The 23,717-nt window shown below is 43.0% G+C and overlaps 1 protein-coding gene across 1 annotated transcript in view; it reads right to left on the reverse strand.

Moving 5' to 3' along the window:
• Nucleotides 1–23,488, reverse strand: part of VPS18 (VPS18 core subunit of CORVET and HOPS complexes) — a 242,363-nt gene extending 218,875 nt beyond the window's left edge. The window contains exons 1-5 of the mRNA XM_065754833.1: nucleotides 23,347–23,488; nucleotides 19,330–19,471; nucleotides 19,138–19,229; nucleotides 16,722–18,592; nucleotides 12,104–16,019 (exon numbers count right to left, since the gene is read on the reverse strand). Coding sequence (XP_065610905.1) covers nucleotides 15,291–16,019; nucleotides 16,722–18,592; nucleotides 19,138–19,229; nucleotides 19,330–19,471; nucleotides 23,347–23,437 — 2,925 coding nt within the window. The 5' untranslated portion in view covers nucleotides 23,438–23,488 and the 3' untranslated portion in view covers nucleotides 12,104–15,290. The remainder of the gene's footprint in view (nucleotides 1–12,103; nucleotides 16,020–16,721; nucleotides 18,593–19,137; nucleotides 19,230–19,329; nucleotides 19,472–23,346) is intronic.
• Nucleotides 23,489–23,717: the final 229 nt, after the last annotated feature.

Here is a 23,717-nt window from a genome sequence, read left to right on the forward strand (position 1 = left end):
ACATAAGTCTGCACACAGTCACAGAGCAGGCACCTCATACGAAAAGAACTGCCTGAGTATCAGGGTCCCCTGGTTGAGGGTTTGTTAGCTCTGCCCTGCAGCACAGGAAGGCAAGGGCAGGACAAGCAGATCTACATCAGATCCATGGCTGCATTATTGTCCCAACACCAGCTCCCTTCCTCCCAGCCATGGCTGTCTGTCACAACAGCTGGGTTGGTTTTGTTGGGGCAGTTTGTTTTGTGTCTGGAAGGATACACTTTGTCCTTGAGGTTTTTTTTTGTTTTTTTTTTTGGACAAACATTTGGGGCAATGCCATAGATTCCATCAATGCGGGAGCCTGCTGCGCCTTTTCTTTCTTGACGAGCCCCCAGCCTGCAAGACCAGCATGATGTCTCTTGATCCTTCCAAATGAAATTAGGAAAATGGGCTGCTTGACTTGCATCTGCCCTACACTGCATGAAATGGCACTGTGGAGAGGGTGCATTTGCTAGGAAAAGTAATAAATGTAATTTCCTCCATGAATTAGTTGTGCCACACTGGCTCCAAAAGAGATGGGAGGGAGAACAAGAAAAGAGCCACTGCCTGCTAAAAATATGCCAGCCTTGAGTTATCAAAGGATGCAGGATAGCGGGTCACACTTCAAAACTTGACGACAGCAGTTCAGGGGATTTGCTCAGATCCATTTCCTTCGCTCTGTTTTTTTATGGAGCATTGGGCACCTCGCAGCGAGCACAGAGCCTGGAGGGGAGGGCAGAGAGGGGCACAGGGCTGCAGCCCCAGCTCTGTCAGGGCCTAAAGTGACCTTGTGTGGAAGCAGGAAGAATTTCAGGTCGGCAGAATGTAATTACTCTGGTTGGAAAGGCGCCAAGATTCTGGCATTAACATCCCCACTGCCTATAAAAGTGCCACAGGGCCAGAACTATAGATTTCTCCATTGCTGAAAAATCAGGGCTGGAGAGGTAGAGGAGCCATAAGCTTTGTGAACAGCCTGAATTGTTACTGTGGGGGTTACAAAAGCAGTTAAGAGAAAGAAATTCTTAATTTAAAAAACGTAACTAAATTAAAGAGTCAATATTTCTCCTCTTTCCTCTCTTTTAGGAGAGGGAGAATGAATTCTCAAAGAACTATGGCAAATGCATCCTAGCCCAGCAGTAACACACAGATTATTTCTGCTTGCACCAGATTGCTTTTTTGCCCTCTCTTCCCAAACCGTTATTGCTTTTTGGAAATCAATCTCATTCAGGGCAAAGCCTACAGAAGGCAGAGCACAACTTGGCTCCAGACCGTCCTCAGGGAGACATGGTGATGCCCTGATGGTGTGCTTACCAGCAACCAAGCACAACTGCCTTCACCTTGGCCAGTTTTAACATAGCCCCCTGCAGCACAAGAGACAATGACTACTACTGCTGAGTGCTGGGCCCTATGGGATCTCACTCCAAGCTGAAATATTTTGTACAATCAGGTGTGGAGGTTTCCTGTACAGGTCTTCAAAACACATGGCAGCCCAAACAGAGGCCAAATCCAGTGCCTGAGGAGAGGAGTGGGCATGCTAGCACAACAGCTGCATTGGATTACATTCATAATTCTCAGAAATGTACAGAAATGCTTTCCAGCATGCAATCACTTGTGTTTCAGGATTAGTCTTGAGGAGGCAGAACTTAATTCTTCCTTTTCCTGGCACTCTCCCCTTGACCCACAGGGGATTAATTAGCTCGCAAGCTGCAGAGGAAAATTTGCACACAATAAAGATTCTTTTCAGATACAGCATTTGGCAAGAACACATCAGAAAAAAAAATGGCACTGCTTTCATTAACTTTTCCTCTTGCAGAAGACAGAGAACATCAGCTACACAGGCACAGGCATGAGTTTAGGAGGACAGTGGACCCCATGTACCAGCTCAATGGAATCTCAGAGCCCCATGGCATTGCTGGGTGCTGCATTGCTGTCACTGGCTGACCCGTGGCTGTGCAGCATCCCTCCATGCTCTGGGGGAGCTGCATCTCTTCACATTATGGCTGTACAGACAAAGCAAGATGTGTTTTCACTGCTACCATCTCTCACAGCTTTAGGTAACCACTTCATCACTGCTTTCATAAGCAACAATTTTCATAGAGCACAATACATCTTGATCAAGGTGCAAGACTGACATACATCTAAGAGTGCAGTAGTAACATCAATCTATTAAAAACCAAACAGGTGAGCTGCTCCCAGATCACAGCCTTTAAAGCATTCCTCAGTTCCTGGAAACAAGGGCAGTAGGCAGCAGGAAACCACCAAGGACACAGCTGCTCACAGCAAGGTATAAGGACTGAAATATGATATCTCAGTGGAACATTCAGAAAAAAGTACTTTCTTCCCTAGAGTGGCAACAGTCTGATTTCCTGACTTCCTCGTGCACAACTGGGGGTCTCATGTAACTGGATTAGCTAACTTTATGGTTGGACTAGATGACATTGGAGGTCCTCTCCAACCTTGGTGTTGGTATGATTCTGTGAACTACAATCTGTTGGAGCACTCATTCCATCCCAAGCTCTGGCATCAGTCCAAGCAGAGGACAGAAAACCTCCAACATGCTCTTTTTGGAGACTTCCTCTCCCCTTTCCCTTCCTATGCTCATTGACAGAGTTTTTCTGAATCAGAAATAAGCAAGTCTTACATTCGCATTTCCTCTGAGCGCCTGAAATAGCCGCAAAGCCATCTGCCACAGGTATCGTGCTTCCCTTGTTGCCTCTGCGTTATGTGACTGCGAGGTCACAGAGTAGGCAACCATCAGAGCCAGGAAGATGTGCTACGTTTTCTACACCTTCAAAGAATAAAGCATTAAGCAAAGATCAGCTAATAATGAGATAATTTACTTGGGTTTGGTTTTCATCAGTTTTGAGGAAAGGGTGTTGGCTACATGCAGTCCTTCTAAGAAAAGATTAGAAACAAACAAACATCAATACTTAGTTAAAACTAAACTTTCCTTTGGTCAGGGCACCACTGAACAAGAACTGGAATTGTGGCATTTCTCCTGTGCAGCTCAGACTGTGCTAGTTATAAAGCAGTGAGTGGGGAGCAGCATCCCCAGTGCGGGATCAGCTGGTGAAGTGGCAGGGCAGCTCCTTCACCACCCTCATTTATTAAAGTTAACATCACAGTGTGTGGTGGGGTATCTCCTGTAAACTATCAAGACAAGGTACTGCTCTTTCCCTACCTAGAGCACAGTTCAGGCAGGCTCAAGAAGAGATTAAAAACTGTCCTCTTAGAACCCAAGCATTGATTTTCTCATCTCCTCAGACCCTCCCAGCCAACACTTCTTCAGAGCAACAAATGTGGGGAGGGTTAGAACAGCTGGGGACAGTTCATTTACCTCAGCATAATCTGCTGCCTGTTCGCAAGCATCATCCTGCTCTGCATCTCTTAGCAATTATCTAGAGATCCCGAGTACAGAGAGGCTTGAGATGTATCCTGCTTCACCAGTACCCACACAGGGCTCAGATGTGCAGAGTAGAATGCTTTGTAGGGGACCCAAAAACTTGTACTGCTTGAGACTGCAGTACTCCCTTGCATTGCTTTCTTATTAAACTTAGACTGGGTATAAGGAAGAAGGGTTTTTTTTTTTTTGCATTAAGGCACTGGAACAGGTTGCCCAGAGAGGGGGTGGATGCCCCATCAAGGTCAGGCTGGACTGAGCTCTGAGCACCCTGATGTAGCTGTGGGTGTCCTTGTTCACTGCAGGGGAGTTGGAACAGATGGTCTTTAAGAGTCCCTTCCAACTCAAAATGACTCTACGATAGGGCAAGATTAGACTACAGCCCCCTCAGAATTACCCACACATTACACAGAAAACACTCAGACGCCCTCTAGAGCTGAGGGTGCTATGAAAGATTCTCTTTAAAGATAAATTAAGAGCATGCCATCTGTAAATAAAGCAATCTGCCCCTATGAAGCCAGGCATCTTCATCAGGAAGAAAGGGCCTCAAGCTGAAGGCAATGAAATATCTCAGTAGGACTGTCAGAGCTTCAATCCCCTCTTTGAAATACCACACAGTGCTGGTGTTGTGTGTGCTAATGAATAAGCTCAGTGCTCTCTGATGAGTTAAGCACTACAAGGAATGAGAGACGCTGTGTGCCAGCCACTGTTTTCTGTGTAGTCACTGGCAATGCTTTGCTGTGGTTTGACTTTCTGAAGTCCTCAAAGTGGTGTTGCTGAGGGATTCCACAGAATAAGGAGAAGAAGAAAGTACAAGCAGCAGGTGTACTGGACGAAGAAACCCAAACACCACAGGGCTTATTTCTGCAGAGTGCCAAGCACCAATGTCTTGCCACAGTATCATCAGCCAACAAGAGCTCAGCACGTGCAGATAAGCATCAGATAGAGACGCAAACAGGTAGAAATGGCAGCCACCTATGCTCAAATCCCTGCTGCAAAGGATCATAAGCCCCACTAATTCTGCACCTTTCTGCTTTTCACTTAACACCAGGCAAGTCTCTGGGTAACCGCAAAGAAAGAATAAATAGTAACAGATGATGCTCCTTAGAAAAAATTAAACAAATCTTAAAAACAAAAAACAACCTAACAACAACAAAAAACAACCAACCAACCACTTGTTTTTACTTACACTTAAATCAGTTCCAAAAAGTCTGTTCTCCACCCAGCACGCTGCTGTCAGGATACACACAGTCTCGCAGTTCACTCCCATTTGTCATGACTCTTGTTTCCACCAAAAGAGATCATGCTTTTGGAATACACATCATCTTTACATATCCAAACTATCAGTAGCCTGAGATATAGTAAATTAAAGCTCATACCACCAAGAAATGGAATGCATTTTCTTCCCCCCCCCCAATCTCTTCTCTCCTTACACATTCTTTCTCAGCTCTGCTGCCCTCTGGTACTGTCCATGAGCTAGAAAAGATGAATGCCAACTCAGATGCACCTGACATCTCTGCCTCATGCTCCCCTCCTTCTTTGCAAGGCTTCTGGGTAAGACCCAACTTAATCAGAGCTCACCTGTTCAACAGAACAGCTGAATGCTTCCAGCTTTCCTTAGAAAACATCCACCTAAAGTAGAAAATGGCTAAGCCATTCTCTTCCCAGAAAATAAACACGATTATCTCAGTACCTGAAATGATAGCCTATAATGCTGTACTGATACTAAATTAGGAGAATAGATCTAGACCTTCCCTGAAAAAATACAAGGAACTTGTTACAACAAACACATACAAGCTCAGATGCCCAGACCCTGTTTCCTTAGAAACCAGGCTAAGGACAAGAAAATCCCACAACCAACAGCATCAAGACTAAATAGCAAATTCTTGTGCATATTTCTCACTGGACAAGCTCAAAAATAAAAATCCTCCCCTTCCCCCACGTTATTCAGCTGCAACACACAAGAGTCAACAGCAATTGACTTGCAAGGTTTAGACACTCAAGTTATGCACATCATACAGTTGAGCCTGTGATAAAAACATTGTTCCAGAGAACTGGCTGATGTACTGGCAGCACACAGGGTTAAAAAGATTCTCAGGGAAATTGTCTGCATGTACAGTTCAGAAGAATTAAGTCCAAATTTCAAATAAATCCATCTAGCTCTTGAAGGGACTCCATGAAAGTAAGAGAGCTGGATATAAACTCGCATCTACCAGCTCAGCTGGGGAATAAACAGAGGACAACACAGCACCGAATTGATTACCTCAAATCCTACACCAAAACTCACAGTGAATGGCACATAGACAAGATGCCTGGCTTCAGATATGGGGAGTTACTAACAGAAGGGGTCCAAATGCATGCGGTTTTTAGACAAAGAGTAAAAATTTGCACTACGTGTTCTGTGTAGCATAGGAAGTCTGTGACTTATGAGGTACTCAGCTCCAGTAACACACTTCTGGAGCTCATCAGAGAAGAATTCTTCCTGCAAGAACTCCAGAGTCATTTGGATTTAGACTTGTAAGAGGTAATGGTGCCTCTTATCAATGTGCCAAGCAGCAGAACTGCATTGAAGAACCTCAAAGCACATGAAAATAGAAAGTCGTTATTCAGACTAAGAATTGGGCAGTGTAAAGGTGAAATGGCTCAAAGGGGCAAGTATAAAAAAATCTTCCCTAGCTGGTGGGAAAATTAAAAATAAAATAAATAAATAAATAAAAGCAAAGAGCGGAATGAAAAGTATTGTGGTCCACATCAGTGGTCTTGACCATGGAAGGACTGGGTGTTCATTCCTAGCACTCTGGGTACTATCTCAGGCTCTGGGTATAACCTCAGTCTATCTTTGTTGGTGAGTATGTGCATCTTCAGAAGTATAACTGTGGCCAGGCAGAAACAGCTTCTTTCAATACTATTTCTTTAATTGAAGAGAAGGTGCCTGGTTGTCCCATCAGTGTTATCTTTAAGCCAGTGGAAATACAGAAGAAAAAAAAGAAAAAAAACAACTATGAAACCTGTTCACAAGCTGATTATTATGCAGATCAGCAATCGTTATCCTTTCTCTCATTACCTCAAATGCTTTCTGCCATCTGTTGGTAACAAACCTGCATCTGGCAAATTACCAGAGGAGCCCTAATCAATGGGTAATTGGGGTAGAGGATTGTGGGGACAAACCTGGCAATGAAAGCACATACAAACTTAGAGCATGAGAAGAAAGTTTGCCTGTTACCAGCGTGACATCCTACACCCAGCATTTCTCTGCCGCTCTGACAGAATACCTTCCTTTTGGAAGAACGAGGAGGGAGAAAGATTTACCACAGTAGGACAAATAATACCAACCTCTGTAACGATACCTTAAGCAAAAGGTTAATTTCCAACAGATTACACCAGTGAGCACTGCCAGGAGAGGCACAGAGCAGAGCAAGCACAAACATGCATGAGTTTGCATTGCCACGCTTGCTCCTTGGAACCATCTGTTAATAAGAAGCAGAGGATGCTGGAGATGCTTTCAAGTAATGGTCTCAGTTTTGTCTCTTTGTGCCCTCTGATTAGAATTGAAAAATATAGCCTCTGCAGGCTGTCTTCCACAATCAGGCATTCAAGATCTTGCTCCATTCCATGTGGTCCTTCCCAGTCTTGATCATGGCAGCTCAGACACAGTATCCTCATTATCACTGAGCTTCCAAAATAAATAAAGCTTTCTGAAATCACACTTTCTGCTGCTGAGCTTACAACAGAGACACGTCAACAGATCTGAACTGAATTTCAGAGTGAGACAAAGCTTCAAAGTTACCAGATTCCTGAAAATTTTGAGGGAAACAACTGCTGGCTGGAATAGAGAAACCCAGCCAGCACCTCCACCAGAGGAAAGCAAAGAGGAATTTGCTGCTTGCTTTTCCTTCATCAACTGGCTGGTCCACCAGCAAATGCTTTGAGCAAGCCTGCACACATGGGAGCCATCAAGGAATACCACAGCTGCTTCCTCTTCTCCACTGGGATCACCTAGAGAGTATGAGATCAAAGTTTAAGAAGTAAGTGTTAAGGATCTCTGGAAGAATTAGACTTTATCAATTCACCTTTGAAAGAACAAATCAGTATCAAACAGCACTGTACCATTTGAAAGATCCATTCCACAGCATCAGCTCTTCTTCCACTCCACATAGAACAATTTCAACTGGAATAATGGTCAGCATTTGGCTGTCTCGAATCACATTGTTAACAGTTCTTACAATTTCAAGATGTTCCAGTCCAACAGCAAGACAATAAATGCACAAGCCTAATTCATCTGCCAAAATAGAGGGAAGAAGGCAAAAGAGGTGATGATTTTCATTATTTTTTTTTCAATAATGCCTCACATGCCACTGCTGTGTCCTACCCTCCTGCTCGCACTGGCCCAGCAGCTGGGAAGGTGCATACGCAACAGCTATTGCCCTGACACCACCCTGGGAGTGTCACATCCATTGCAGCATGGAAGGAACAACAAATTCTTGTAGTAAGAAAGTGGCCCAAAGAAAAGAAGGAAGTAGAAATCCCTATAAATATCCAAATGCTGCCAGTGCCCACACATGCTGGGCTAGGATCCAAAGTAACTGCGTTGGGGCGATAAGAACCATAGTAAGCACCTGAACATGGGAGAGGAGCACCAACACCCAAGCTGAGACGTTAACAAGGCTATGACAGAAAAACAACATCCTACAGCAATTCAATACCCAGACTGCTGTGACTAAAAAGTGAAACTTTACTATGCAGAGCAACTATAAGGAAGGAGGACTGCAAAAGAAAGCCAATTCTAAATACATATTTCCAAGACATATACATCTTATTCTATTCCTATTAATGGAAAGGAGTTCCTTGATATATACTGAATTACACATGGCAGTGAGTAACGTCCCCACTTAATCAAATCCAACAACTTTTTCTTTTCCCGATATAAATTCAGCTCTCCGAGGGCGTTGTCTGTGTAACAGACGCAGCATGCTGGTTCACTTGCACTGACATCACAGAGAGTGGGGATTCATAGACAATAACCTTGTAGGCTACCAGTTTGAACTGCTTTCAAAAACCAAGAATTCTGTATATATTAGAAACCTACTTCTATGCCTTAAAAAATTCAGAGAGGTAATAGAAACAGAGCTGGTAAAGAGACAGTTTTGGCATGCTGCTATTTTGTGTGTATGCATTTGTCTGCACTTTGTTTTGAGGTGGGGATATAGTGTAGCCCCATCCGGAAGGGGGGAAGCAGAATTCAGTCCCTCCTGTATGAGATCAGATAGCTGTTTGTCAATGGAAGGATCACTTTCTCCAGCCATCTTGAGCCTCTCATACTCATTAAATGGTATTAGTCAGAAAGACTGAGTAATGGTGAAAAGCCAAATCCTTTTTGGCTGCCATTTGTGCTGGAAACGGACTGAGGAAATGCAAAAATCCTAACTCAGCTCCTCAACATAACCATGCGACTGCAGGTAATATTTAGATTTTAGTCTCCAACTGTATTTAAATGTCTATCTTACTACTGCACTGCTTAGCTCTGAACAGCCATATGGGACATGAGAGTAGTGGCATTAAAGATATGATGCTGAACTGCCTAACTGTTAAGGTGCTACAGTAACTACTACTCCAGCACAGCTTTGACCCGTCTTGTATATCTTGTCCATCTGAAGCCTGAAAGCCAGCAGGACTCTGGTTATCCTCTCAGTGCAACTCCCTTCCTTAATTTTTCAACCTGTATGTCAGGGAGTTTTTACTGTCCATCTCCTGTTAACCGATCCTGTATTTATGTCAGAATCAAGAAGTTCTTCACTAGAGCAGCGAGCAGAGGTGAAGAAAGTGATCTGGAGAAAGAAGTGGCTGCTGAGCTACTATCTGCCCCAGTGAAATAAGAATGAATAACAAAAATGCACAACATGCTAGGCATTGTGTAGAAATGGCTCTGCCATTGCTATGATTTAGGGACTCATAAGAAGTCAGACAGCTCTAGAAGCATTCTTACTTCTTAAGAATGACATTAGAAGGAAGCACTTTGAACTTCTGCCCAAAGCTCTACCTACAAATTGTTTTTGACTTATGGAGAACATTCAGAAAGCTTGTTCTGGCCTGGCATTAAGCAGAAGTGCTGAAGGAAGACTGACAATATTACCTGTGTTGTGTGTAGAAATTTCTTCCCGCTTCCTCATTTCACCTTAAGTACAGTGTGAGCTTCCCAGGTGGTTGGCTTTCTTAGGGGCACAACCCAGGCAGGACAGGATGCCTGGCAGGCAAATAATCCACGCCTTTTATTTTGGCTCAGGTGCCACTGTGTCAACTGAGCAACTCCCTGCAACTCTAAGCTGCTGAAACACAATATTGAATTCCCTCAGTTCCATGAACTTACCACCTCCCACCTCCACAAGAACACATGGGGCACTGTCATCATCTTAGAGAAGTCTGAGATGAAAGTTGCTTTATAGTTTATTCTTACTTTCTTGCTAATAATTTTTAACAGAATAAAAACAAACTGCTTATTATGGAATAGGTTTCTGAATTTTCCACTTTCATTAGACATTTCCTGCGATACTATTTTTTCTGGGTTTTGCTCTGGAATCCCTACCACTGAAAGTCCTTGAAGCACGTACACAGGATTACCATAAACCGCCTTCCTGAGGAACACAGTAGAAAGATGACACGGTTCTAGTCACTGCAGTCTCATTAACAGGGAAAGCAGGCAAGTGTCTGAACAGACTGTAGAACATAAGGAAGTGCTTTTCTCCCAAAAACGTCTGCTCAGCAGAACATACCACTGCAACACAAATGCAGATGTCACTATGAGACAGTCATGCTGTGTCACACAAGCAAGTATGAAACAAAGAATTGGGACATTGAGGACAGTAAGCCTTGACTACCAGTTTCCTCCTTGCCCAGCAACGTTCTGTGTGGTCTTCCCGAACAGCATGAGCTGTTAGTGGCCCTATTATCAAGGATGGCAACATACTGTTCAGCTGTGCTTGGAGGATTATTTAATTTTACCATCAGCTGTACATATTAATGCAGAGCTGAATGATAGCCACTATGAGGAAAACTGGAAGAATATTTTGCTAGGACTGTGTTAATTAGCCAAACACCAAGAAATTCTGACTACCTGTATCTTCATAGGCTTTTGCTGTCCCTATCCAGATTTGTTCATATGGATGAAAAACAGCAGCCATCAAAAAACAGCAGCTTCTAGTAACTGTCACAACCTTGTCTGCAGGGAGAAGTCCTGAAAAAGTAATACAGTAATTATCACGTTCCTCTTTGTAACATTCCTAATTAATCCCAAAGTATTGGCCCAATAAACACACACCTCTGTGTGAAAAGAGAGACAAAGGTGAAACATTAGAGATAGAAACATGTTAGTTCCACTCTTAAAGAAAACCACATTGTGCACCTTGTATGCCATAAAAGAAGAAACAAAACCAACAAAAAACCTACAGGTAAGATTATCTTTTTGATCCCAGTTCTGTAGCATTTATTAGAAGATCTATTTGGTACGTACATGCAGAGATGAAAAAAGGCCATTGAGTAACAAATTGGAAAACAGAGATGCCTGCTTAAGCCAAGTCCAACAGCCATCAAGTTCAGGCTTTGATCCAAAGAGCATGTCAAGAGATGGGCACTTGGACTTACTGCACAAAGTAGAGAATACCTGCTTCTGGATACCAAACCATTGATTATTTTTTTTTTCATATTAGCTGCTACCTACAAAGAACTACTCAATCTAAAACACAAAATGAGGGGTAGGCTCACATTCTCCTGGGCATTTTTATTGCAGACACCTCCTCCAGTACTGTTCTTCAGGAGGAAGAGGATTTGATAGTCAGGATTTCTAGTCAGTTACATGTGCAATGTTAAGAGTGCTCCAGTACCTTCCTTGTTCCTAAGCAACCCATGTTATCCAAACAGGCTTTCTCCAACACCTCCAGTCATTAAAAAAAAACACTCAGCTCAGTCCTTCTTTCTCTCCATCCCAACCAGTTTCAACTGGTAGATTTAAAATTTGTTTAATCTCTTTCCCCTTCCTCCACCTGAAAGCAGTTGCAGGTCAGGTTGCTTGAGGGGGGAATATTATGAGTCTCCAGCATCACAGTAAGGGCACAAATCCCAACTCCTAGAAGGCTTCCAAGGTATGAAGTCTACATGGGGCATGATCAGAGACCTAAACTCACTGCAAATAAAATGTATTCCTGTAATATTTCCTTTCCAAGTCCCAAACTCTTCAAATCTATTGAAATGTTGATGCTCCTATTCAAAAGAAAACTTTTTTTTTCAAGACATCAGTACAAAAACGACAGATTTATTAAATCCCACAGTTCCAGTCAGAAGATTTCTCTGAAGTCAGACAGATATATAGAGCTTATCTAAATTGTATTTCCATTCCCTCTAATTTCCAGGACATTCCTCATGCCTAGAGGTGGAAGACTCTAGGCAGCATCTCCCTGCTTTGAGGATGCTGTCACAAACACCAGACTTACTGCAGTGAATTGCATGGTACTCCATCTATTCTGAAGAAAAAGATTGAGTTTAACTGAAAATAAAAAAAAAAATTTTAAGTATTAGAACGAAAAAACCCCAAGTCCTGGATATTTCAAACCTCAATTTTCAGCTCATCACACTCGGTGCAAGGAAGAAACTCATTTCCAGTTTATCTTCCCACAGAAGTCAGTATTTGCACTTGTAAACAGTCTATATGCTGACAGTGGCAGGACATTATACTTTATTTGAACTTGCCTCTCAAAGAACTAAATGTTAATAGATGACTTCTCTCACTCCTATTTTAACACATCCAGCTCCACCGGCGCTTTTAACAAAGATACCATGTGTAAACTCCAGCAACAAAGTAGTTGCCTCACATTCATTTCTACCATCTATGACACTAGGACAAAACAGAGGCAATGGCCACATCCAAGGCCATCAAGGGTCACTTGAAGAGACCGAGTTGGATAGTCACTGGAGGAACTTACACTGGAATGCAATGAAACAGTATAACAAAAATGCCATTTAACTGAGTAGAGCTGCTTTTAATACTCAAAACCTGAAAGATCCGTGAAATAGAAGTTTCCTTTTAGTTATGTATGACTATTTTTAGTATCTTTGCCTCCAGAAACTACCTTACAGGTCTGTCACATCCTTCCTGACATAAAAGGTACTGGGAACGTGAATAACTTCCTCACTGTTTTATAATATTCTTTTCCAGTTTTAGCTTGTCTGTAGCAAGCCTGAGGATTTAAATGGACAGCAATGACATCTAGTGGTTTGTTAAGGTCCTGCCTTACTAAATTTCCAGCCCAGTCATTTACTCTTAGGAATGAGACACAGTTCCCAGAATTTTATTGATGTGCTTCTGACTAGATAGGCCAACAGCAATTGCATCTGAAACTACCCAACAGTTCTCCCATAATACACATTTGCAGCTGTCTCCTATGACTTGCAGCATTTCCCCACTCGCTAGCTTGACACTGAGGTGACAGGATGGGCACAAGTTTGACTATAGCTGTGCAGGGAAGGCCTAAATTTCTCCAGCATAAATCTAGCTACAGATGTTTATTCGTGTTTAACAGGGCTTGTGCCCCCATCCACCCTTTTGGTTACACTGTTCTCTACCTGCACTGAATTAAACAGAGGTTATTTACACAGACAAGAATAAAGCTCATGAACACATCATCTGTAACAGCTGGTATATATATAGTTCATTGACATTTTAACAAAAATAAATACAAAGAACTTCAAAACCATAATTGTGCTGAAAGTACAAGGAGAAAAGATAAAAATGTTGTTCTGAAAGCACAGAGGAAAAGATCTTGCATTACATTTGTGGTATACGTACATTCTGCACAAGCCTAGAGCCCTCGGAATACAGCATACTGGCCATTAAAAAAAAACAACAACAGTTTCAGTTTTGTTAACTGAGATGTATGAATATCTAAAACTGACATCAGTGGGCTTTTGAGGTACTTTCCCCTGCTAACCCATCTCAGGCAGAGACTTGTTTTAATTTTACAGACCAGATCCCACTGGAAGGGTCAGTAAGCAAAAATATATTTTCTTGTCAGAGAAAAACAAACACTTATCTAACACTGTAACAAATCTGCTGCACTAATAAGAAAGGATAGTAAGGCTAAAACTTTCAATATACTAGGAAAGCATGCTGTAACACCAAAAAGTAAAGAGATGGATCAAATAGTAAGAATATCCCAAGGAAAATAAGTAACTTTAAATTACTCCCTCCACCAGAATAAGCTGCTACTGATGTCTCTATGAAAAGGCAGAAAATTAGCCACCTCAGGTCTTCCCACAGCTCTGCTTTTTATTACCGACTTTGCACAGAAAATTCACTCATTACAGGACGAAGCTCCCAACAAATGCATGGATGGCCTTCTGAAGCTATGAATGATTATCAAAATTCTTAAGACAGCTCCTCAAGGAAACCGATTTATATTCCCTTATAATGAAGTGAAAGTTCTAGTACTACAGTCCTATAAGCAGGATAAGGAACTTGCAGTTTGAGGCAAGTGATCAAGACAAGCACAGGCTTGTGAAAGAACAGAAGAGCTTTTCAGAGGACAGCATTTTTTCTTGACTTTACTACAAGAATCATCACTTTTAACTTACATCAATTCTGCTAATTTTGCAATTCAGCCACAACCAGCAGAACTTCATTAAAACTTTAGTTTCTTGAGTAGTAAAACAAGGAATTCAGGCTAATCGGTGGAGAATTTTTTTGTTGTTGTTGTTCCCTTGCCCACAACACAGTGGATAACTCTGTAAAGAATTCTCCAAGTTAGAGCAACAGATAGAAACACTGACTTGCAGCCATTCCCAGAATGTATCAAATACTGCCAAGAAGGCAAAAGACTGCCTGTTACCTAGCACTGGCCTTAAAAAGGCAAGCAAATTTTTCACCAGTGAAGAGCTTTCTGTAGTCTGCCCTTGAGGAAATCTATGATTAGATCTCTATTCCAGTGCTCAAGGGCAGCTTGAAGAGGACCAGAGCAGAGCAATACAACTGGGCAGTGTTCTGACATGTCTGGAGAACCACTTGAAACCTTACTAGTGCATATATCCATTTTGGTTTGGGGTGGAGATGAAAACAAGATCCACTATACAAAGGAAGTCAAAGTGGAAGTGGAATGAAGGTGTAAACAGACTAGAAAATATTATCAGAAAAAGTGAAAAGTCCCCAGAGAAAATTCAAATGTATGGACTTATCCACAAAGCTTGTGGGAAAGAGAACTGCAGTCAAATGACTTAAGTGTATGTTGAGACCTCTGCTTGATAATTATACACATTCTTATACTACATTATGTAGAAGCATGTATTTGTGTGTAGCACAGTGTTTACAAAATACATATGCAAGAGCACTTCTCCTTTTATGTTCTCTCAGTGTACGTGGCTATAGACTCAGCAAAAAAGGAAACCAAAGGCAATTCTAGCAGTGGAAGTGATGAATGAAGACTAATGCTGTTTAGTGTTCCTCACTGCTTTCATTTTAAGCTCGTCTTCACCAAAACAGATACCATGCAACAAGGAAGAGAAACCACAGGCTGTTCCCATTCCTTCTGGGCAACAAGGCACTCCATTAGTTTCACACTGAGAACCTCAAAACTGCAAACAGTAAACATCTGCTGAAACAAAAATCCAGTAGATGAGCTCTAATTACTTTCTGAGTTCTAGAACAGCAATAGTGATATCTCCACTTCTTTCAAGATTAGTTCACTATAATCCTGATCAGAAAACCCCATCACTCTTTCCTTAGAATTCCACAGAAGCCACTGTGTTCCCATTTTTGGAGACTTTACTTCCACCACAGAAGCTTTACAAGTTGTGAACAAAACCTTTCTGGTATAACAACAGTTGCGGATTTGGAGAATTACAGCCAGCTTTGCATCTCCTCTTCATACCTCTGAGGATCAATAAAGGGTTTGTCAATGGACCGGATCATCAGCTCACCACAGTACACACACTCAGCTGCCACAATATCATCAATGTCAGCTTTGATCTGTTCCCGGCTTTGCTGCCCCTTCCCCAGACTAGCAGTATCTGCATCCTTGGGACGATGGTGGCCCTTGGAAGGCTGACTGGTAGCTGCCAGCTTCTTCTGAAGATCTTCCAGCTTTGCCTGCTTGTAGGCAGGAAGGTTTGGAAAAACTGCTTGGAGAAGGCAGTCATAATGAAACATGTGACCACACAGGAAAAGGTAAAACGGGCGGTTTAGAAGAGGAAAGTCACAAGCAGCGCATTTTTCCTGAGGCTCAACAGAGCCATACTTATTTCTCATTTCCTGGATGTCCTCTCGGATTCTCTTGGCACTCTGCGTGGCTTCCTCCATCTCCCTTTTCAACTCCTCAATGTGCTTGTTGTAGTCCTCCAGAGAGTTACAGATAGCCTCCTTGAAATGGTCAATAGTGACAAAGTCTGGAAAGAATGGCAGGACATCTTCAATCTTCAGCAGGGCACAGCTGGAGAGGCAAGCCATTGCCTTCTTGACATCCTTCTCTTCCTGAACAACGTGGCGAGCAATCTTCAACCACAGCTTCTTCCGGAGCTCCTCATCATCTTCAGGGAGATCTGCACAGGACTTGGCAAGATCAACATCCACCTAAAAGGTGAACAGACAAGGAAGTTGAGTTAAGCTTTCTTCTTCATTTATCTTCCAACAATGCCTCCTCTACAGAAGAGATTTACAAAAAAAAAAAATCTATTGCTATTTCATTGCCTAGGGCTGCACTACTGGCCTGCTACTTATTCACACATCAAACACCTTCTCTCCACTCAATCAGTAGTCCTACAGCTGGAAGATTTGCTTGCTACCCAGCAGGGAACAAGACCCAGAACTACAATAAGGGTATGCTGTCAGTGCTGGCCAAACATTTCAACGACGATATAGCAGTGTCTCTGGAGAGTGCTCAAACATCTCCCCAAAAGTCAGACTAAACTAGCAAAGGCCTTTCCCTGATAATTAGTACAGATAGGAATAGGAAGTTAATAGAAACCTGAAGAGTAGTTAAACAAGCCTTGCATAAATGCAGGTACTTTGTGTCAGAGACTACAGTTCAAACAGATCATATTCTCAGTTGTATCTCTCACATCTCCACTCTCAATTGCAAGTTGCTAAAGTCAGCTGACTACTTAAAACAATTGTCAAAGACCAGAAGTAAGTTAAGAGTCTTTCCTCCTATACTTATCTGCACAGCTCCACTACTGGTGAGTGTTTCATTTCTTCACAATGCTTGGTTGTTCAAGATAACTTGAAGTAGCTACATTCCCACATCTCACAGCATGCATGCACAGATACACGTACCTGTAATGCAAGATCTACAGCTTCCTCATATAATTCCATCACTTTGTAAATATGGACACACGCATGATGGTGCCCATGCTCTGCACACAGGCGCAGTGCGTACTTCAGGTCATAGTGGATCCTGTTTGGGTTGGTTCCTGCTTGTTCCAGGTAAGATAGCAACGAATCTGGCCGACACAAAGCATAGAGAGACAGTAGGTAGTTGTGAATAGCTTGCTGGGTTTCCTCCAACTGATACACACAGAACTCCATGTATCTAATGGCTTCATTGATCTGCTGAGTGCTGGCACTCTGGCTATAGTTAACAAGGGCTGGAATAAGGTTCCTGGCATCCAGTCTGGAGCCCATAGAAATCCAAGCATCAACGACCTTCTTGGGAATGTGCTGGATGAGGACAGGAGAGAACTTGTAGAACAGCTTCTCATCTCTGTGCCTAGACAGCACATTAAGAGCTTCGTCGTACTCATCATGCTGGCAGTGGTGAGCTACTACTCGCTCATAGTCCTGCATGATGACTGCAAAATAGACCATGTGCTCTGTGTCCCCGTGGCTTGCCAAGAGCTCATAAATAGATGCCCGGTTATTGAACAGACAGTCTTTGTTCTTAGGGCTGCTCAGGAAGGTGCGAAACTTCTCCCGGGTATCCAAATAGAGATTCCGCTGCAAGGGATCTCCTTCCAATATACCTAGCCAGTTCAGGTACAGCTCTGTTAGCCACGTGGTCAGCAGAGTGGTCTGTGTCTTCTCAGAATGCTTTAGGTTATTTAACTTCTTAATTAGAAATTCCATCAGGGCCTCTTCTTGCTTGGCTTCAATGAACTTAAGGGCAATTTCCTCAAAATAGTTCTGGGTCAGTGCATAACACTTGGCACTATCTAGATACCTCTTGTTTTGGAAGCAGTGTTCTGCCTCTTTTGCCAGCACGATATCTAGGCACTCTGGACGGTCTTTACAATATTCTTTGGCTAAATCAAATTTGTTCATATTCATATACATCTTCCATACATCTCTAGATTCCCGCTGGACGTGGTAGCGGAACACGACTTTCTCTGTGTGGATCCAGATCTGCTGGACCATGGGATCTTTGATCATGCGTGTCAACGTGCCAAACTTCTCCAAGAACAGATCTTGAAAAACAACCTGCTCATTCAATGTGCACACAGCCATCACCCGATCAGGCAGCAGCAACAAAAAATGGAACTGAGTGAGCACAATGGATATCGGCTTGTTCACCGTTACGTCAATATCAGAAGGATAAACCCAGACATGTTCATCACTCAGAACTGAGTCAGGACGGCTATAATCCAGCGTACCATATAAGACACCATTGCCCATCATCCAGGCAAAGGAGCGTGGGTTGGAGCGCAGTTTTGGAGTATAAAAGGCTATCTCACTGAAACCAAAGCTGGCTGGAAACTCCCTGAAGCTGGGCAAGCGGTCAGCATGCATAGCAAATATGGAGCTGAAGCCTTGCTGCTCTGTACCCTCAGGCACTTTGCCGACAAACTGGAAAAGTCTCTTCCGAGTGGTTGCTATAATAAAGAATTTCCCTTCTATCCCTCGTTCAATCTCCAAGCAGCAGACAGGCGCAGATCCCGACTCCTGCTCCAGAGTGTAGACCTGTCGGAAGTACTGGTCAGGGTTAGTGCTGAAGAGGCTTCCCTCGCTGACAGATATTTCAGCTTCGTAGATTTGCCCCTGGGCTGTTCCCACCAGGATAGGCCCAGTGTTGGTCTCTGTACCAAGAAATTTGTTCCAGCCCACGCTTTCAATCAAGTGGCCTTTCCAGCGGGAGAGCGCTCGTACTTTCTGAACACTTCTGTTCAGGTAAAGGCATTCGCTGGTGTTCAGAGCAATCAGGAGATGAGAGCCTGACAAAAGGAGGGGGGCACAAGGACAGAACAAATTTACACTGTGCCCGAGCAAGCCAAATTCCTGAGGCTCACATTAGATAAGCACTAGCATAAATATACTTAATCCAGAACTTTTCCAGGCATTCATGAAAATGTGGGGGATTTCCATAGCGGACCAGAATATTAGCCCATACGTTGCAAACTAAAATTGCTAATCTCAGATACTTCACTGAAAAGGTATTCTTCCATTTTAGTAACTGTTCTAAGGGCAAACATTTCCCAGATTTCTCTCCTGTCACTGGCAGCTAGTGATACTTATAAGAATCACTCTTCTGGCTGTGCTTTGTTAGTTTTTTCAATCAGTCAAGGCTACAAGAAGCTGCAGATGCTTTACGGTTCATTTAAAACAATACTTATGTATACACACATAGCACAAAGCAACTGCAAGGAATTCCATGAGAACCACGTGTCCGCCAGTCTCACAAACCCTCTACTTGGTATGCACGTTCAATTGCCTCTGCTGCCAGCCACCATCTGTAAACATACACAGCCCATCGTCTCACCCGTGTGGTCCAAAAACATCTTGTAGACTTTGGCTTCATCTTTGCGTCCCAGCTCTACTTGATTAGGTTCATCTGGCTTCCCGAGATCAATCCTGCAAAGACAGGAACACGTGCTGCCAATCAAAGCTCACAAAAGCTTAATAGATAAATAACTAAAAACAAGCAATAGCTTCAGGTCACCAACAGCATTACCTGAGAAGGGTGTCTTTGCCAAGGCTCATACAGAGCTGGTTAGAGGAGACCACCAAGCTGTTAATTTTCTCTGGAGGTGTAAAATCAATCCTTTGCTTGTTAAATATTGGTGTTTCCTTCTCTAGTCGTGCATTCACATATCCTGGAAACAAAAAAAACCCAACATATGAATAGTTAAACAAGACTGAAAAAACAAAACAAAAGAAAAAAGCCACAAGAACTCACATCAGAATCTAGCCTAGAAAGACAGAGTGACCACGGCCTGCTCTGGGTTTTGCAGTAAAGGGAGTTTACTCCATAGAACATGAACACTGAAAGCAGCATTCACACAGATGTGTAACTGAAAAGTAGTAATAAACTCTACAGTATTGTCAAAGAACTGCAAGCTCATCACAAACAATTGCAGGGGAAGCTGCAAAATTATCACATGAATGGCATAAAAAGGAGAAAATGAAATCAGAATCACCAAGTAACTTGCTCTTCTTGAGAAGCAATTCTGCCACTCCTGAATTTAGGTTAGAGTTAAGGCTTGAAGTTCGATAAGACACAGCCACTTTGTGGGATACACACTGCATTTTCAGCCTAATGAAAACAAAACCTCCAAATCAATGAACTGAAAATAGGAATACAACCAGCAGAAGTTAACTGGGGCAACTGATTAAGAATTCAGCTAGTCAGCTGAGTCCCAACCAGCTTGGGGTAGGTGACTTCCAGAGTGAGCCACGTTGAGGAACTACTTATGCAGATCGAGCTGGGAAAGGCAGAGATTGGAGGTCTGACCTAAGAAAACTGACGTACTTGTGAAGAAATATGTTAAAAATAAATTATTAAATAAACAACTCAGAAACCTACTGTTGTAAAAAATTCTTATGGTCTTCAGTGCAGATGGGCACGACTAGCTCCTTTGACTACAACGAAGGCAAAGGCTTAGCCATATGTTAGCAGGTAACAGATGGAATGGTTTTTAAAGACAGGTGGAACTGTAACAACAAGTGGAAGTACAGAGAAATAGTACAACAGATTTAATTTTCACTGAAGACTAACAGAACCCCTAAGCCAAAAATATGGGCCTTGTCCTTCCTCAGAAATAGAAGGACGTGGTCTGAGCAGCTGCTCTTTATGAGCCGCCTACGATGAAGTGCAACACTACAAAGGATCTCAGATATGGCAGCAAACTGTAAAATATGAAGGCGTTCGTATTAAACTAAAGCCAAGCGATGATAATCATCACAGAATCCTGGAACATCTGTACATTCACAAACAGATCATATCACAAAGTTGCATCCATATCTGTCCCTTGAGACAAGCTTTCCCACTGAATGCATTTCCCATACGCACAAAGTCTTACATAACCCTCTGACAAAGAAAACAACAGAGGATCTGTCTGACCACACTACCCCAAGCTAGAAAGCCAGACAGGCTTGATATATTGAGGTTATCTCATCAGACTTGCTCCATGCGCAAAAGGATTTCTGAAGCAGATCCACACAGCTTTACAAATCCACACAGGATTAAAAGAAAGAGGGGAAAAAATAAAAGCTACGGCAAGTTAAAGGCATTCATGGCCAAACTAGCTACACAGCATTCCCAGCAAGATGTAAACAGAGAAAATAAACCCGAGTTTGAGAACTCCCAGGGGAAATAGACTTCTTTCATTCCAAAGAGCAGCAAGACAAAGAGCACTTCTCTATGAAGCATATTCAATAACTATAGCCTCACCCAGATTGTTCTCAACAACTCTAATTTCAGCTTTCTTGTTGAAAAAGTCAGTGTAGCAGTGGAAAGCCGCCAGCTAAGACCATGGTTCCTTTTATTGTCTATTCTGTCAATGGCTTCTCCATGCCTCTTGCCTCAACACTGGGCCAGCTGTGGGATCTTTAAAAGCTTCTTGTTTTAAATACAAGACACCTAAGCAGAAACAAAGTAACCACAATCAAATAGGCAGCCTTTTGCTCAGCAGGCATTTTCCTACACATTGATCCTTACTTAAACGTTATCCAATTACACAAATGGGAACTCCTCTATTTTCAGTCAAACAAAAGTAAAACACGTTCTTCAATTCAGATTGAGGAGCTGCAATGCCACAGCTTAAACTTGCCATTACAAATGCACTGATTTTAAGGCTATATCCATGATAAATATATCAGTGATAACAACTACAGCACCATCATCACTAACATAATAAATTTAACTAGTATCTGTAACAGGACAAGGATGCACTTCTCCAGCTTACAATTCTCCATTTGGAGGAAATATCTGTTGTATAACAGAAACCCCCCTTCCTCCATCCTGACCCTAACATCCCTTTTGTGCTCAGGTGAAATTCTACTGCAGCATTTCCCATCCTGATTTATGGGAAAATTTGCATTTTTCCTAAGAGTTTTGAATCTGTTCCACGATTTATGTTCACCAACATCAGCCATGTCTATCAGATCACAGTAACTCTTTCCACGCTGAAACTGGAGCACCTGAGGTTTACACTGCAGATGTACTTGAGGTTTGCAACAGAACATACAACTTAGAGAAACAGTACCTGTTCCCAAGCACTGGGAACAACTAACTGAAAAAAGGGAATAAATTTTAAGTTCTTCCAAAATTTCTAACCTAACCATAAGAACTGCTTTGAGGAACTTAACTATTTACTTATACTTTTTCCAAAGTGGATTAACTTAAACTTCAGCTTGCCCACAGCTTTTACCAGTCCACGTTTTGTTCCAAATCAGCACAACAGCCTGATTTGTAAATGACTAAAATCTTTAATGGACTGCACCTTTGCAATTTAGCAGTTTCCAAAACTTCCTTTGCCAAAACCACTTGTCAGCAAGCAGGCAGATTTCTCAACTGTGAGACAGTCATGACTGAAGAGAGTGTTGCAGCGATCAAGAAAAGCTGAGTCCTTGGAAATGTATTTTCTGTTGACAGCTTGTCCCAGCACTGTTTTGCTTAACATCTACTGAGAACACTCATCCTTTATGTAATATCACAGAGCAAAGTAACTTAACGTAAGTTGAAACAAACAGAAGGAACATATCTAGTAAAGCATGTAGACTCAGAGTAATTCTATCTGTGCATTTATACTCTATAGCACACAGAGCAGGACAGTTTATCAATTCTCAACATATATACAAACCTTGCAACCCAGTTTCCCCAAAGGCTAACAGTAGGCTACACTGTACGAGGAAAAGGCTTGAAAGAATGCACCCGTATGTTTCTAAACATATACCTTTCATATGGTAGTGCTACATGGCACTATCACCACGACAACACCAGGTAGAACAGAATCCTCTCACAATCAACATTTCTCCCCCAGTACTCAGTGTTGCATTGAGAGGTGGTATCTGATGGAGACCTGTAATTGAACTTAATGAGCTCACCTCAGATTTTATCAAGAAAAATACTTGCTGTTTGCTTGCTTTTTTGCATATGAAAAAAATAACCCATTGGTCACCACATCTTTATGTTGGTTGCACACCCTCTTGGGGAGTGCTACCAGAACATTGCAGTTCCTTGAGAAGGACCAAAAAGCAAGATGACCTTTAACAGCTACCACAGCCCTGAACCAAGCAGTGCTGCCAAGTGTTTATGATTCTGGACTACAAAGGCATGGCACCACACACACACATTTTTACCACTCACTGCTCCCTGGCACATGTGGGTACGGCCTTCCAAAGCCCTCCCACAGATAAGCAGTCCCTAAGCTTTGCTGAGACTACCTCCATCACCCTCGTGCTTCATCACAATGCCAGCATCCTCTGTGCTGAAACATTACATACAGCAAGTGGCAGAAGGGGCAGCTGAATGCTGCAGCGCAAAGATAGAAACATATCTGAAAGCACAACGACAGAAAGCACTCCCACAGCCTGCCACGCCCTACTCCCTTGCCCCAGCCTGCCACCTCACCTCCCCTCTCCCTGCCCGAGCACCTCGGTGGCAGCAGGCCTCTGGCTCCCGGTCCGCAGCCAGGGTTGGGGCCTGCCCGTCACCCGGGGTCGAGCTGGGGGCGCTGCCAGCGCTTACCGGAGTGCGGGATGCCCACGCTGGCGCGGCTCTGCTGCACGGAGGCGGAACGATACAGAGAATCCTCGTACTCGTCCAGAATGGAAGCCATGGCGCCCAACTGCTCCCGGTCCCACAACCCCGCGCCGGTCGCTTCCGCCAACGCTCACCTGACCCGTGTCACGTGACTGCGCGGTGGCGCACTGCGCCTGCGCCGCGCCCGTCGGCCCCGCCCCTCCCTGGATGCCTCTGTTTTAGCATGGAGATCCGGTGTGCGTTGTGCGACTCCTGTAGCAAGGTTTTTGCTTTTAGCTGAGCGATGTGCAGCAAAGCATGGGGTAGCCCAGGTCCCTGAGCTGGGCTGGATTTGCTCTGCGAGTTTATCACAACTT

This window comes from Cyrtonyx montezumae, unplaced genomic scaffold (assembly GCF_038088225.1).
Source record: "Cyrtonyx montezumae isolate F1298 unplaced genomic scaffold, pur_monq_1.0 scaffold_10, whole genome shotgun sequence".
In the NCBI taxonomy this organism is placed as follows: Eukaryota; Metazoa; Chordata; class Aves; order Galliformes; family Odontophoridae; genus Cyrtonyx; species Cyrtonyx montezumae.